Here is an 18,208-nt window from a genome sequence, read left to right on the forward strand (position 1 = left end):
ATGCAGGAGAGCGTGCTCTAATCCTGAGGATGTTACTGCATGTAGCGACATTTTCTCTGATTTTCCCTGATCGCAGCAGAAGAAATGTCAATATTCTAGTTATATTATTGCTTTTACGTCCATTGTTTGATTGATTGTCTGTTAGCAGGATCAAGTCAAAGTACTGAACCGAATCAGATGAAATATTATTAGAGCTGGGTACCAGGGTTAATTTCATGATTCAATTCCGATTATTAAGATTCGATGAATCGATTAATCACGATTTGATTTTGCTTGAGTATTGACTTTCACAATTTTACTTGGTTATTAATAAGATGGTTCCAAACTTCTGACTAAATTTGGGGCGTCATCTTCATCTGCCATGTTTGCACTGAATTCACTCTCGCGTTGCACAGGTGCAGTAGCCTAAAGCACGGGACTATGGGGTTAGAATAAAAAAAAATAATAATAATTTCAGCACCTATGAAATATTGATTAAATCATTTTGTTTTACTCGGTTCTAAATATTATCCAAAGATAGACCGTATAACTTGGAAGATTCAATTACCTTTTGGAGGTTTTCTGGATCAATATACTGACTCTGGATCAGTTTCAATAATCTAAAAAATCCCTCTCTCATATTTGTTGAAATTAAAAAATTCCTAATTTGTGTTTGAATTTGTAATTGACCTATTTTTAGTAAATTTAGTTTCATCCAAATTGTGCATTTCATCATGATTTTTCAAAATAAATGGGCGTGTCCTTAGATTGCGTACATACTCTATGGTTATTATTACAGAAAGAAATATCTTTACAGTGTGAATGATCATATTACTATAATCCAGATAAAAGAGCAGATGCTTGGTGGATGTTTGCGTTGCTCTGACTGCTCTTGTTTTTAAATTGTTATAATTGTGTTTGACTGAATATATCCTGACATGCTTGTTTTGGGGAAACTATTGGACATTTACTTGCAACTTGTCTTCATAAATGGGTGGTCAGAGACACAGAAATGACAATTCTCTGCAAAATCTCATGTAATATAACAGACTTGACCTTCTGAAATGAAAATTTGACATGTTTTGGGCCAATATTGCACATTTACAGCATTTTTTTACTGTAAAATGAACGGGCTAATGTTAGCTTTAGCTAGTGTAGCTAACAGATAAACGTGCTTGTTTCGTTTCATGTCTGTTGTGTATAAATATGAAATTAATGACAAAAGTTAACTCTATTAATTGTATTAGGCATGTTTGGCACGTTTTTGGAAAGTTTATTAGTTTAATTAATGACATCTAATTCAGTCAACTAAATCAAAATGTGTAAACTGACGTGGATGATGCAAGAGAAACAGAAAATATGATATTTTCCTTTTCCTTTCTGTTAGCAGTTATTGTCCAAACAGGCAGATTAAATGAAATTTATAGAAAACTGAGACAAAAAGTTGTTAATTCTCACTAAATAGTCAGAAACACGTCTGTTAGCCTCTTCAAAAAGAAATATATTAAAGTGTTGATGCGTATTCTACAGCTTTTTGGATTTCTAACCTAAAGAACGTGAATAAAAAGAGATGCATCAGTCCAAATGAATAAAGCTTTTAATATCACAGATATGGATTCATTTAGATTTAGATCTGCTGTTTTAATGCTCCACCTGAAACATGTGAGCCAGTGAAATGTTACACATCATGTTTCTACACAATGCACAGTGTTAAGCTCCCAGGAGAACTGGGCTCTTTCACAACATGTCGTGTTTTCTGAAGGTCGAGCTGAGACACATGAAGGAAAAAGAAAATGTATGTAAGCCTCTTAATGGATTTACGCTACAATGGCACTCGCATGACGTGGGAATGTGACAGAATGTGTTTTATTTTCACAAGTTCATTCAGTGTTGGACTAGAGACACAAAAAAACTATGATAAAATAAGGATTTTATACAGAAATATGGAGCAAAAGAGATTTATTAACAGATTACAGATTCCAACTTTTACATGAGTTTGATTAAATTGTCTAGGAAAAAATGCCAGGTTGAAGTTAATACAGACCTCCACAGGAACAGGCTTTCTTCTCCATAATGTCGCTTAAAAACAAATTAAAATGATTTTCCCATAAAGACACTCAGGATGAAAGCATTTTATTTTGAAAAGAGGGAGTAACAGAAGCACATCAGTTAGTTTCAATCTGAAACGATAAAAAACCAAACTGACTTAATTTAACCAAACAACAATGTTTTCTGCTAGACAAGACACTTATATTAATAATCAAAATGTAATTTTGTCTCATTAATATTCAACTATCATTATTATTACAGTCTGGTGTGTTTTTGAAAAAAAGGGAAACCTTTCTAGGGACTTTTGTGGAAAACGGATAAAAAATGTGAAATTTTAAAAGCATTCTGAACATTAAAAGAAAAATCACGTCCCAATATGACATGGAATGACCTCAGATGCATATATTGGGATGATGTTTACACATTTACATGCTATTTTCCACAGAAAACGGGTGATTGAATGTCTGAATTTCACTTATAATCTTGTTCAAAATCCACAAAATCACGGCTGCACACGGTTTTCCTGACAATGAAATGAAAATAGTTCCAAAACAGGAACTAAAACATCACGTTTTGCGACTGTACCACACATTTCCATGTTATTTTTCCTGTAAAATGAGCGACTGGGTGTTAACGGAGTAGCTAACGGACATTCTTGCACTGTAATCGCACATGATTTAAGTCTTCTGGGGCATATAAATATAAAATAATAACAGTGGTTGACTCTTAATAACCCTGTTGAGCTTCTTTGGTATGATTTTAAAAAGTTTAATAACCACTATAGAGTCATCGAAACAGGAACAGACGGAGAAAGACGAAATAGAAATGGGTAAAGTGATGTTGGAAAGGGTAAACGGAATTAGGAAAGGTTTTAAAACATTCATTCATTGTAAACACAACCTTGCTGTCAAATTATTGGTATATATATATATATATATATATATATATATATATATATATATATATATATATATCTGAGGTAATTCCGTGTCATATTGGGACATGATTTTTCTTTTAATGTTCAGAATACACATTAAAATTTCACATTTTTTATCAGTTTTCCACAGACTTTATTAATAATAATAATAGTTGGATATTAGTAAGACAAAATTACATTTTAATTATTAATATAAGTGTCTTGTCTAGCAGAAAACATTGTTGTTTGGTTAAATTAAGCCAGTTGGGTTTTTAACTCGTGTTATTTATCGTTTCAGATTGAAACTAACTGATGTGCTTCTGTTACTCTCTCTTTTCAAAATAAAATGCTTTCATCCTGAGTGTCTTTATGGGAAAATCATTTTAATTTGTTTTTAAGGGACATTATGGAGGTGAAAGTCCAGCATTCCTGTTCCTGTGGAGGTTTGACAAATCCATGAGGCTTCAGATCACTTTAAAAATCAAACTTTTTCATTGCTTATCTGCAAATGCATTCACTTTAAATTGATCATGGTAATCGTTTTTATTCATTCGTGTGCAGACGATCCAATAATCCAGATTTTTATTTCCAACGGTTTGGGATTTTGTTTTTTCTAACGCCACCAGAGTGTTTTCCTGTCGTAAAAGTTGAACCCAGTGCAATAAGTGTAAGAAAACCAATTAGCCGCCATGATTTACTCTCTACCTGCTTTATTGGGTGAGGGAGGGCCTCCCAGATGGAGGTCATGGTTCTTAACCTCACGCCATAGTCTGCGAGCTAATCATTTTGGAACATGTGTTGAGTTCAAGACTTGGGGAGACCTGCAGCTTTATAGCTGCTGTTTAAAATGTCCTTTATTCAATGGTTGGCCTCATTATTAGGGTCCCACTTTATTAGTGATTTATAATATGTCATACAAAGATGTGTGAGAGCAGCACTGATGTCACCCAATCAATGTTTGACTGAATCTGAGCAAGTTTATGAAGTTTTGATCAACTTCATTTAAAAGATCCTAATGACATCATTCCAAACTGTAATGATTAGACAAAAATAAATGGACACAAGGATGAACCAGTTATTTCATCACTAGAGGTCGGAATATTTGACAGTATTTTATAGTATTAAATTGTAAATTTATATAGTGCTTTATAACCACAGAGGTCGTCCCAAAGCACTTCACAATATCAACTCATTCACACACCAAAGAGACAGAGGTGCCATGCAAGGCACTAGTCAACCATTGGGAGCAACTTAGCAGGTACAGACTGGGATTGAAACCCCAACCTCTAAATCAGAAGACGACCCCTCTACCACCTGTTCCACGGTTGGTAATAGCTATCAAATTATTATTAACACACGTTGTTTCATTCACATTATGTCAGTTATTGTCCACCGTGATTCCGTAACCATGGAAATCATAGGGCCATCCATCCATCCATCCATCTTCTACCGCTCATCCGTGGTCAGGTCGTGGGGGCAGCATCCTAAGGCCCAGACGTCCCTCTCCCCAGCCACTTCTTCCAGCTCTTTCCAGAGGATCCTGAGGCGTTCCCAGGCCTGCTAAAAGACTATAGCTACGTTCACACTGCTAGCTCTAATGCTCAAAACCGATCTTTTGCTCAGATCTGATGCCTTTGTTTGTTCGTTCACATTACTATTTAAAATGTGACCTGTATCAGACTCCAGTGTGAACGGTTTGCGACTCCAAACTGACGCACATGCAGAGCCAGAGAATCAATGAGCAGGTGTAGAGGACGACGAGGAAAAAGAGAGAAACATTTTGTTCTGACTTTTTGTGGTTTTGTTTTAAACACAGACCATTTCTGATATGAACCTGCCAGCTTTGATCCAAACCCGACAGAGCAAAAGCGAAACCGACAGGTCCGACAGACATTAGGTATTTATATCAGAGCCCGACCAGAAAACAATAGTTAAAACCTATTTTTTCCTCATATAAATGACATATTTACGTTTGTTTTTGTGGTGAGCATAAAATATGAAGATAATACATGTTCTTGTACAGAAAAATGACTGTATTAACAGTGGATGTTTAAAGTCTGTCCCTCTCTGGTTCACAGTGATCAGAGGACAGCGCACAGCCTGCTGTTAATAATGACGTCAACATATCATTAAATCTGCCTTGGCCGTTCACACTGCAGTTTTAGACTCAGATTTAGGACTACTTCTCCAAGTGACCTGATCACATTTGAAAAAACTCAGATTTGGGTCGTTCAAACTGCCATAAGAAGATCAGATACAGGTCACATTCATTCCTGCAGTGTGAAAGTAGCCTATGTCTCTCAGCTGGCCTGGGTTTTCCTCTGGGTCTCCTACCAGAGGGACGTGCCCTGAACGCCTCACTAGAGAGGCATCATAATCACCAGAGCCACCTCATCTCAGCAGCTCTACTCTGAGCCCCTCCCGGATGACTGAAGGAAACTCATTGCCGCCGCTTGCACCCAAGATCTTATTCTTTCGGTCATGAGCGAAAGCTCCTGAGGGTAGGAACATTGATCCACCGGTAACGTGAGAGCTTCTCTTTTTGGCTCAATGCCCTCTTCACCACGATGGATCGGTGCAGACGCCGTCGACATCGCGCTCCATCCTTCCTTCACTCATGAACCAGACCCTGAGGTACTTGAACTCCTCCGCTTGGGGCTGGACCTCATCCCCAATGCGGTGAAGGCACTCCGCCTTTTTCTGATCGAGGACCATGGAGTCTGATTTAGAGGTGCTGATTCTCATCCCTACATGACTAACCCAGTGGGCGTGACTAACCCGCTGTTCCCACTCAATGTTCTTGAAGCCAAAATACGGAGTTAGGGGGGCTTCCATCTTGCAATTTTGACGTCATTTGGAGCCAGAGTCTGTGCAGTAGGGTCCGACGGGAGAAGCCCTGGTAACACGCCCCGCCCATTTAGCGTACTGCTCTGATGACTTATGCAAGCCCAGCTACGCCAAGAACTTAAGTGTCTTTCCCATCTGGAAATTCTACCAACGTCTTGCTCAGATCATAGAGGTTAGTACAAAACCACCATATATTTGCACTCTAATATCTAATTAAATGGCGTATTTCATGACGTAACTGCTATTCACAAAGAGAGCTACGCAAGATCCGCAGCTTCAATCATCGTCAATAATAACTAATGATCACAGCAGAGTTTAGGTTTGGAAAAAAATGATGTGAGGAGTATTTTAACTTCACAGTTTGACCCACATCCCATCCGTTATCAATGAGGAGGCGGGGTTTGTGACCTATACTGCAGCTTCACTCCACCGGGGAGCTTGTCCCGTACATTCTTTTTACAGTCTATGTACCAACCTGATCATTGCTCGATTCACATGAAAATGTTACATATTATATAGAAAGTAAATGTAAACATTATTGAACAAAAGAAAGTAGCCGATTAAAACTGTTTGAGTAAAAACTTCTCGATCCCGATGCATGGAGGCAGTGCAGTGGGAAGAACTACTACACAGGCTTTTAAAAAAGCAATTAATGGCAGGGAGAGTCCTGATATTGAATGGAGAGTGGAGAGGAGTCCTATGAGAGAGGCAGCAGCAGACTGTGAAATTCATATCGACTGCAGAGGAACACACACACACACACACACACACACTCTCAGGTAAGCAGCTTTTTTCCCACGTCAGCTAAAGAAAGTCAAATCTATAAGTCCAGTTTTAGTTCAGCCAAGCAAATATAAGCACTCAGACATTCTCAGCTTAGAGAAAAAAGCAGCTGTTTTTGACGATGTAGTATTTGGAGAATGAAAAGAAAAACAAGTGGATATTTGCTCAGTGAAGTGTAAAATCCCACTTGATTAAAACAGGAAAACACCCTCAACAATGAACCGTGCCAGTCCACCACTTAATGAAGTCAACGTGTGGTGTAAGGAGAGCGCTGGGAAAACGCTGGTGCTGCTCCCTCAGCTAAACTCTGGATGCTAATCAAAGGCTTGATCTCTGAGCAGGACGGGCCCCGGGGACGACGCTCTGCTTGGTTGATCTTGGCAATTTGCTCTTAGTAATACCCTCGCTCGCTCTCTCTCTCTCTCCCGGCAACGCATCTCCTCACCTAATCTGTACTGCTGCTGAAACGCAGAATAAAACGCGTTGCCTCTAAAGAAGGCGTGTGCGTCTCACGAGGGAATAATCACATAATGGCCGTGAAGTTATTACACGCTCCTCATTATCCTGCTTCCCAGGGACTCCATAATAACGATGAGTGAGGATAAAGATGCAGCTCTGTTTGTTTCTATAAAACTATAATCAGGCACAACTGTTAGTGAGGTGGAGCAACCACGTAGTAGCTTCTGTTTGTTTGTGCGATATCAGAATCAGAAAGGTTTTTATTCGCCAAGTACAGTTTAAAAACAGTACAAGGAATTTAACTTTGTAGTTGGTGCAAAGAACAGAAAAGAAGAGAAAAAGAGCAAAAAAAACCCCAATAATAATGATAATAATAATAATAAATATAAAGGATAAAGGATAAAAGATAAAGGATGGATGGGGATGGGTACCAAATTCTCTACTTTTTTAAGTACCGACCAAATTCCTTCTGTACTACCTGCTACTAGGGATGCACCAAAATGAAAATTCTTGACCAAAAACTGAAAAACCCGACAGAAATGATTATACAAATTATTTTTCCTATTGCATTTATGGCTCTGATTGTTCCCCAGAATTAAAACAATGCAATTACACAAATTCATAGTAATGCTTCAAAGTGTAACTCAATTAAAAATATGAAAATGTATTTTGAAAATGACCCCATTTATTTTTAGTACATGTTCTAATCAATGTTAGTTTTTTTTTTTTATTAATCGATATATTTTTCTCCTATTTTGTGGATTTATTTTGTCTTTTTTGTGTGATGTTGGTAATATTTAAATTGTTCTCTTTCTGTGTGTGTTTTTGGTGTCGTTTTGTATGTTTCTCTGTATTTCGTAGTGATTTTGTGTATTTTTCTCTCATTTAGTGTGTCTTTGTTTTCGTTTTGTGAGTCTCTCTCTCTCTCTCTCTATCGAAATATTGATGCTCTGTGAGTCCACGGACAAGTTGGTTTTGGCCGAAAACCGAAAATGCACTTTTGGGCCATTTTTCACGTAAAATCAAATGTTACCCTGCTTTGGTACCTAAAGGCATCCTTATGACTGTGAGATAGTGGAAAAGTAGGCCATTCCCGTGCAGTACCTGAACACAATATTGCACGAACGGCAGTAGCTAAAGTCTGTAAAACGCGACGCAGACATATCACCTGCTGAACACACACACACTCCTGTGTCCAACAACCCACTGAAACAAACACAAATGTCTGATATTAAAGAGAAAGTATAAGAGAGCGTCTCACTCTGCTCTATAATCAGACTCTACCTTCACCTCGTGGCTGCACGGGCCAAATAAACAAAACAGGCTCCTCCCACACACGGTTCTTAGGATAAACAGATTAGAACCAACTAAGCTCTGGCACTAGCAATAGCACCGAACAAAAACTGACAGAGAGACGCTGACTCAGCTTTTAGAGCCGTGGACTCAGACTCTGCTTCAGTCCGGATGTAAATACGTTATTTTTTCCGTTCGCACGTATGTTTTCCTCTATGTGAACAAATAAAAGTGAAATACTTGTAATATAGAGCCCTGTCACCTAGAGCTGCCTTCAAATTGTGCATTCTAGGTAGGTACAGTAGTTGTAGGTAAGGGTTATCATCATGAAGAAAGTTGTGAAATATATTGTTGGTTTGATATATTTGTAAAAGTTGATTATTCATTTGAGAAATAAATATGGTAAATTGGAACATTATGATATTTTATTATTTACCATTTATTACAACATAAAAGTACCGTAAATTGGTACCGTTGAGTACTGATACCGATTCACAGGTACAGAGTATCGGTTCAAGTGTGAAAGTTACCCATCCCTAGCGACATCAGCCTCTGGTTGTTATTAATGAACCTGGAGGTCCGAGGGAGGGGGGCAATGTCTGCTAATTACTGCTGTAACGTCCACCACAGTAAAGGGAAGACGTAAACATCTGACAAGCCACAGACGCAGGAAACACAAGTGGAACCTTTTACAAACCCAGCATGAAACCATGAGAACCAAGCGGAGGATTGAGCGAGTTAGGGTGGGGCTTCTTACCTTTGAATGAGATGAAGACACGTGGAGCAGCCAATGGGTCGTTGCTCATTTGGTTCCCAAAAGCCAAGCTGGACAGAGCCAGGAGGGCGGGGACCGTCCACTGCATGGTGGACCGACCTCCGCTAACACCACAGTGACACTGTAGAGACAGGACAACACGTTACACACAACAAACTGCATTTTACGGCCAACACTTCCTGATTCTGATTCCATTTACACTATTAAATGTCCTGAAATCATATCAAACATGTTAAATAGGTAAATAAAGTCAATGACTGTCATTATTTTAACATTTCATATTCTTCAGATGATTTTATATTTGAATCACCCACAAAATCCCATCCAGTGTGATTGTAGATGTTTCTACTGTGACGTGCCACCAGGTAAACTGATCACCAGTTCAGATGATACACTAGAGGTGTGCATTGGCATAAATCTGACGATACAATATATCCCGATACTAAACAATACAATATACATCGTGAAATGTACAAAAGGCATGATTTTTTTTAAACTTGTTAGAACAAGTAAATGGTAACAAACTGTAATTCAAGTACAAAATATCAAAAACAAGCGGTATGTTTATCAAACTGTCAAATTACATTTTTCAAACAGATTCTGATTCTGGTAAAAATTTTAAATTCTTAAAAGTAACCACATACGTCTCTAAAAGTGCCCAGTATGTTTTATGAAAATAAAGTAAAGTGAAATGGTTTTTTCATTAAAAAAACATGATTAAAAAATACATTTCGACATTTTTTGGGTCGATGCGATAATGGCGTAGTGAAATATCGCTATAAATCGCTAAATCAATTTTCTCGTACACCCTTAATAGATAGGGTTAATGAAGTCAACTAATGTTATTCATTTTAAATTGTACACACTTCAGATGATTCTCAATTCCAATCCCTCCTGTTTTGCACGATAACCCACGCAGCCGTGTGATTGGGGGTTTAATGCTTCTGCTGTGACGTGTCACCAGGTAACACGATCACCAGTTCAGCTAATACACCATCAGCTAAACCTGCCTTTATACCAGAGCCGTTTCACATTTGAATGCAGTCATAATCATCTGAACCAACACATTAAAAACACAGGTCAGAAGAAGCTCTTCATTCATTTCCAGTCACAGGATAACACCATCACTACTTGAACTGTAACACATAACACAGCACGGGATAATGAACGTATTTGCCTGATTGTCACATTTTTTAATTTTCTAGACATTCAATCACATGTTTTCCTGTAAATGTGTGATATTGTCCTAAATTAAAACATGAGTTTCAGGCGTTTTTCGTGTCATGTTGGGGCCTGATTTCAAATAAAGAGTGAAAAGAAGACAAAAAAAAACGTCTCAGATTGATTTTTCCAACTCAACTGAATGAGATTTGATGGAATAAATCCAGTTTTAATGATGGATGAGCAAACAGTTCTGCTGGTGTTTGTGTTTCCAGGTATGAGACAAACTGATGGACTTCTTCTTCTTCTGCTCTAACAGAGAGGAGCTTCTCCTCTGCTCCTACAGCAGCACATTCCTAACCGGTGACACTAAACGTGCACGCTGCGGCTCTGTAATTACATGTTCACCTGAAACAAGCTTCTACTGAGTCATTATTGGTGGAAAATGAGAAAAGGGGCTACAGTTACAGTGTGATATGACTTATTGCAATAAAAACTTGTGATTTGTGGGTAAAGATGGTGAACGTTTACTCAAAAAGATCAATAATAACATACAGTAGTAGTGATTAATTAAAGGGATGAGTTAATGATTGACAGACAACAGTTTCATCCATCTTTCACTCGCTTAAGTGTCTGTAAGAAAAATTGGTTCGCCGATATATCGCAATATTTCACAGCGCGATTATGGTAACGATCCAAAAAAATGTCCAAATTGATGTTTTTAAATCATGTTTTTTTGGAAATAAAAACATATTTAATTGCACTAACAGATCATCATTCAACACGTTACGGTTGAAGTAGTGATGGTGTTATCCTGTGACTGAAAATGAATGCAGAGCTTTATCTGACGTGTGTTTTTAATGTGTTGGTTCAGATTATTGTGAATGTGAAAAGGCTCTGGTACAAAGACAGGTTTAGCTCATGGTATATCTTAAAGGTGGAAGAAAAAATATCGCAATATTTCACCACGCGATTATCGAAACGATCCAAGAAATGTCAAAATCTATTTGTTAAATAATGTTTTTTATTAAAAAAAAAAAAACAATTTAATTGCACTAACATAAGCATAGCATGTAAACTCCCGGTCACTAAGTGTCAGTGAACGCACCATCTGACCTTGTTAAACTACCTCAGTCCTCAATATATTTTAGTTTGAAAGTTAATTGCACTTTATTTTCATAAAATATACTGGACTCGTTTATAGATTATGTCAGGGTTCACACCAGGAACTTTTCACAGAGTAGGGGGATAACGAAGTGCGTGAGCAAGCGCTACTGATGCAAGTGTTGTGCAGGGGTGGGGGCACATTCCCCCCAGAGAATTTTGAAATGTATAACCCTCTGATGGCCAATTTTTAGTATCGACAAGAAATAACATTTTATTCAAAAGACTGATTCCAAGATGCGCTTTTCAAATATATATATATATTTGCTGATGCAAAATGCCACACAGACATTTATTAACAAACGGCTGCACAATACGTGTCACTTTTGACTTTTTTCTCCTATAAGGGACAGCACGTGTGAGTGAGTTCTGTAGTGTGGCTTGTTTAGATGAAGGTCTGGGTTAGAGCGCACTCAGTAATAATCTAACTGAGCTTTTCTGAGAAGTAGTGAAAGCAGCAACACAGAAAACAAGCATTTTAATACAAAATGAGCTATAAAAATATATATATGTATAATGTGTATCGATATAGGCGATATTGTACATTTCTATATCGACAAAATAGAAAACTCAGTATACAGTATCTTGAATCTTGATATATTGACCAGTCCTAGTCAGTCCTTCCAGGATGTCGCGATGTTGCGATCGCAACAATTAACGCAAAGTCAAGCAAACTCCACAAAATCAGTGCGGCAATGCAATTTTCCAAAAGCCCGCAGCTTTCCCGCAACCGCTGAAAAAAAAAAACATAAATATGTGGCCGCTTATCGTTATTTTTGGCATTTTAGCGGTTGTAGTTGCTACGGAAGTGGTGGACGATGTACTATGAGCTTTGTGCCATAGACATGTATACGTAGACGCTGCATCGACTGCTGCTGCCCACTAGAGTGGTGCGTCTACATATAATATGTCTATGCTTGCTTACAAGGAACCTACGAAGAAGAAAATGCCTACGTCACATCCTGTTTTCAACCAGTGCCAGGAGAAATCATTTAATGGAATCATGTGCGATAGAAACACCTCACATCTGCTTACAAAAATATCAGCTGAGGACGTGTAAAACAGAACCCGACGTTGTTATGTTCTCATCGAGCACAAGCGGAAGTCGTCTATGGACAAACATTTTGCTTCTGCAAAGCCCGTCAAGAGAATGCAAGCCAGTGCACAACCCCATGTGGAGAACAAACAGGAAGCACACAATGTCATTACATACAGTATGTACGTTAATGCTTTGTATTTTTTTATTTATTTTTCTTATGCCTAAAGAAATATGTCTTCATGACAGGTTCATATTATGCACTTTAAGATTCCTTAAGTTCATAATTGTTTACTGACTTGCACTTCTGATGATCATTATCATTAGAAACTGTTGCATTCTGGGTATGTTCAGTGCATAAGCTAAAAAAAAGAAAATATTTGCATGTTTTGCAAAATTGTGTTGGTGTTTGCTTTCCAACAAAAAAGCATATTTTTTCTAGAACATGTCTGGTCCAGATGTATTTATAATTGGTAAAAATAATTAACTTAATTGTGAGTAAAGTATGAAAAAAAATCATAACTTTTTACAGCAAATTTTGGAAAATAGGCCTGCGAAAATCAGGCATTTCAGCCCATAACAATCACAAAAACTCCTGGAGGGACTGTTTAGTTAAAACCCAGCGTAGGGGGCGACATCACAGCGTAGAGGCCCCTACGCTCAACAGCACTGAACCCTGTATGTGGTCACCTTTTTTTTTTTTTTAAAGCATTTAAGAATTGAACAGAATCAGAATCTATTGTATAATTTAAAGTTATTGTTTGTGGAAAAATGTAATTTGACAGTTTGATAAACATACCACTTGTTTTTGATATTTGTACTTAATCACAGTTAGTTACCATTTACTTGTTCTAAGTTTTAAAACAATGAAATAAATTGTATTTCATACCATTTTGTACTTGTAAAAGTGAAACTTGTAATGATGAATATCGTATCGTTTAGTATCGGGATGTATCGTATCGTCAGATGCATGCCAACCCACATCCCTACTACTCAAAGACACACCAGAGCATTTCCATTGATCATCAACACAACACAGCTGTTTAAACCTCAAATGTTTACTGACAGATTGTTCAGCATCCAGATGTTTATCCAGAGACAGGAGCAAAGTGCTTCACACAGGCTCATCAAATCAAACATCAGCTTCAGGATCACATTCTTTAAAAACAGGATATGTGTCAAACTCATGCTAGTTTTAGTTCAGGGGACAAAACTGATCAACCAATGGACCAATTTCTATTTAATCAAAGGAAATATTATAACAGTTCAACCCAGTGGTTCCCAACCTTTTAGGATCGTGATCCCATTTTGATATGAAGAATTTCTGGAACCCTAAAGACATTTTTTTTTTACAATTTGCTCAGATGTTTTTGTTCTGCATTTTATTTCACAAAGTGAAAGTATGGAATACAGTTGTTTAAAATGTCCAATGGGAAATCTGTGAGTCCATGTCAATAAGTTTGAGTTTCATTTACACAATGATTCATATTTTCTCCATCATTTTTTACTTTCTCATGCAGGCCCACTTGGAGACTCCAAAGGGGCCAGATTTGGTCCAGGGGCCATGGGTTTGACACATGTGGTTTAAAAGCAAACAACAATTATATGTTCTGGATAAAATCACTGTGTAAACTTAGAATACATTTCCAAGTGTGTGATTAGTTATTGAGTTCATCTACATCATGGTTGTCAAACTACAAAAACAGAGCAGTTTGAAGTTACGTGGGCCACAGATTTTAGGTGAAAAAGAACAAATTCAACAATAATGTGCCTGGTTTGCACCTCCACGTATAAATGAAGTATAAAGTATGTGTGTATATCAGTCCCTACAGAATTTTTATTTCAATTTCCCTGATTTTGGGAATATTTTGAGGAAAATTTGCTCAATAGGGCTGAGAAATATATCGTGATTCAAGATATTCAAGAGTTTTCTATTTTGCTGATATAGAAAATGACATATATTGCATATATAGAGATATATCTAAAAAAATAATTGACTTGTTTTTATAATACAATCACACAGTACAAATCACATCATATACATATTTAATATTATTCATAGTACAGTCAGTGTCCTTCTGAGATATATATTTTATAACTTATTTTCTATTAAAATACTTGGTTTAGGAGTTGCTGCTTTCGTGCGTTCTAACCCAGTTCTTCTCCTAAACAAGCCTCACTGCAGAACTCACTCACACATGCTGTCCCTTAGTGAAGAAAAAGCCAAAAGTGTCACATATTGTGCAGCTGTTTGTTAATAAATGTGCATGTGTGGCATTTTTCATCAGCAAATCAACCCAGAATTGTCTTTCTGGTCAGACTTTACTGAGTTGAAAAATATTGTGATTTTTATCATATCGCCAAAAAAAAAAATATATATATATATATTTTTTTTTTTTTATTATTATTTTTTATTTTTTTTATTTGTCCATATTGCCCAGCGCTAGAAGTCATGTGATGCAAGAATTGGAAAACTGAGCTCTGCAAATATTGTGAATTTTCATTGAATTTGTGTATTTGGAGAGACTGATATATTTAGCTTTTACATTTACAAAATGTTTCATGTTTTTTCTTTGTTGAAGGGACCGAATTTGAGGCTCTAATGGGCCGGATTTGGCCCCCGGGCCTTAAGTTTGACAAATACGATCTACAACAAAGCAAAAATAAATGAAGTGTAACAATGACACGATTCCCAGTGTGTCTGCAGAGTGAAACCAGTGAAACCACCAGTGCACAGACTGGGAGTCTTTGCATCATCTTTAATTACAACACTTTTTTTAAATGAAACACCTTTATTGTGAAAGGATAATATCAAAGAAGGGGCGCGTGCATGCAAACAGGTCAGATATTGATTTTAGAGCAGAATGAGTGAGAATAAAAAGGTGAACGCTTACCTTTCCACTAACAAGTTGAAATCACACCTCGTGAAGAATAAAAGAACTAATTCCAAAGGTAAAATCAATCCGCCTGAGACTGGACTATAGTCCCTGTTCAGGTCCGTGTACCTGTGCGCGCCGCGCGTGCTGCTGCTGCAGAGATAATAATAATAATAATAAATAATAATAACAATAAAAAGGTTTGGTTTCTCTATTCAAACGCACTGCGTCACCGCTGCTGCTGAACGGCCGCTGTCAGCGTGTCACACGCGCACATGGAGCTGAAAGATCCACGCGCACGGTGGAGGGTGGAGAGGGTCCGGGCGCACCGCGCGTGCTCCGCCGCAAAGTTGGGAGCGTGTGACGGACTGAAGGAGGCCGGACGGCCAGCAGGTGGATGGACCGCCAACCCCCACTTAGACACACCCACAGGGAGGGAAGAGGGAGGGGGGAGAGGGGGGAACAAACCGTCAGCAGCGGGGGAGGAAAGAAAGGATTTAAAACAGATAACATCAGATAATAATAGTTTCATCTTTATTCTACTTTCCCTTTATTTTTCTCTATTGTCCTTATTCCTACTGTTAGTTGTTTTTTTTACATTTACAAAATAAAAATATAACATCTATGAAAATAAACAAATATGCAACATAATATGTGTCATATTACTTGTATTTGATTTATTTACGTATTTACTTTACTTTGATGATTTTTTTAAACTTTTGTTTTTCATTTCATTTTCATTTTATTTATTTATTTATTTATTTATTTATTTATTTATTTATTTATTTATTTATTTATTTATTTATTTATTTATTTTTTAACACGAACAAGAAAACAAAAAAGCAAAAGAAACAAACAAACAAAAACTCTTTGTGTACAAGGAAACTCCAATCAGAGATGTTCAAAAATAATATATACGATCCATGTACACTTGTTATTCCAATAATGTTTCTGCTCAAAAAGGGAGTGGAAAGAAGAAATATTTAGTAGATCCCACCCCCATTTATTGAATCATACAATTCTCATCATATATTGCTTCTGCCTGTTTGGACTTCTAGAAATACACATTAAGTACTAAACAGAATAGAGGAGAAATGGACAAACTAATAATCAGTACTTAACATATACAAAGAAGTGATTATGTGGTGTATTGTTTATAGAAGTAGGATGATACGCTGTACGACGACTATGACGCTGGCTAACGTCTTACCGAGCTAAATCACCATGGTAACTTAGTCTGAACACCTATCCTAGTCTGGACCAGGTTATAAAGTGGATCAGATCTGAGCGTGTACTTAAGTCCCACCCACTGACCAATCAGATTTCTTGTAAAATGAGCTGCCCATTGTTAGAAGAAGCTGGTTGGTGCAGATATGACAGGTGGGGTTAGGAAAGAGAGATTATTAATGGATGAATTATTCCTTTCATTTAGTGATGACGTTCTTTAGGAAAGATATAGATTTATATCTGATGGACTGATTTACAGTCGCTGATGTGGAGAAACACTTTACATATATGATAGATTCATATTGATAATCCCACGCTTTTACGCATTACGTCCCACCTTTATTTGTCATTTTATGAATCATTTTGCATTTATTTTTCCTTGTATTTTAGCCAGAAGATAAAATGAAAAATAAATGCTTAATACATCATTTTTGGCACAGCTGTTTAGATTAGGTGGGATTTATCAGATTTTCATCCAAAAAAAAATGTAAACGCTGGAGGTCTGTAATCCCACTGTCTGTAATCCCACAGGTTTTAGAAGTTTTCCTGCTCCAGCACCTGTCATGACTGACAGGACAAACCAAGCTTGAAGAGTTGGATGACGACAGGAGATGATTCAGATGTTATCGTGCAGAAAGACATTTGGCCCATGCACTTTAGTTTAGAAAAATTCTGAAATATCTACCAATTGTCCCGTGATTATTCAATAGTCACACTTAACTGTACATTTTTTTACTTTGATCTGATCAATACTTTTTGAGATATGGACAATTTAATGTTGGGGGCATGTGTCGATTCGCATCCTTATTTTTATTTTATTTTACGCTTCTAATATCTCAGGAACTACAACACATAGGAAAGTGAAATTGGGTATAGTAATACAGCTCCACCAAGTAGGTGGAGCTACATTAAATAAGGACACACAGGTCGACACATACTGTACCCCCCTCATTAAATGGGTAAACATTTCAGAATTATTTGAGACGGAAGTGCGTGGGAATGTGGAAGGTCCTGGAAAATTGTTGAAATGTCATGGAATTACCCGTTTAAAACCCTGCAGCAACAAATATGATCAGATGAGCAGATTTTGCCCTAAAATCAAAAACAAAGACTTTCAGGATCTAAAAACTGGTCCCAGGATGTGTTTTACTGGTCGTGCTCTCTACCCTGTCCCTGATGTGAACTGTGACTCCATCAATCAAACACCAGCAAAATCTCTGCAGAAGATAAATGATTTTTTTTCTTTCTTCTTCAATAATTTGTGAGGCTTCAGAAAAGTCCATTAAAGAGATAAATTCAACCAACTTCAGCATTCAGGGAGAAAAGTGAAAGTTTCCTGCCCAGTGTTTCATAGACTTCTTTTAATTCAATAGTTGACCTGCCAAGTCCAATTCCAGTGACTTTAGATAACAGACAATAATGTGACACTTATCAGAAATTAGGACTCTTATCATGTTATGTACAAATTGGAGAAAAAAAGAGTGAAAAATGTCATTCATTTGATGGTTGCGCGAAGAAAGCTTATTAAATTGACTAATTTTCCTCTCTATTCAAAAAGTGCTTGGGTGCTTTAAAGTCAATGAAGATTTTTCTAAAGCTCATTGAGAAAGTATGAAAAGTTCCAGCTTTTTAATCATGTTTCA

At 37.1% G+C, this 18,208-nt stretch overlaps 1 protein-coding gene across 1 annotated transcript in view; it reads right to left on the reverse strand.

Moving 5' to 3' along the window:
- The window catches only part of LOC114463009 (semaphorin-3F-like), a 112,700-nt gene extending 96,951 nt beyond the window's left edge, over positions 1-15,749 (reverse strand). The window contains 2 exon segments of the mRNA XM_028446210.1: positions 9,084-9,222; positions 15,357-15,749. Of these exon segments, the coding sequence (XP_028302011.1) occupies positions 9,084-9,189 (106 nt within the window). The 5' untranslated portion in view covers positions 9,190-9,222; positions 15,357-15,749.
- Positions 15,750-18,208: the final 2,459 nt, after the last annotated feature.

This window comes from Gouania willdenowi, chromosome 5 (assembly GCF_900634775.1).
Source record: "Gouania willdenowi chromosome 5, fGouWil2.1, whole genome shotgun sequence".
Lineage (NCBI taxonomy): Eukaryota > Metazoa > Chordata > Actinopteri > Blenniiformes > Gobiesocidae > Gouania > Gouania willdenowi.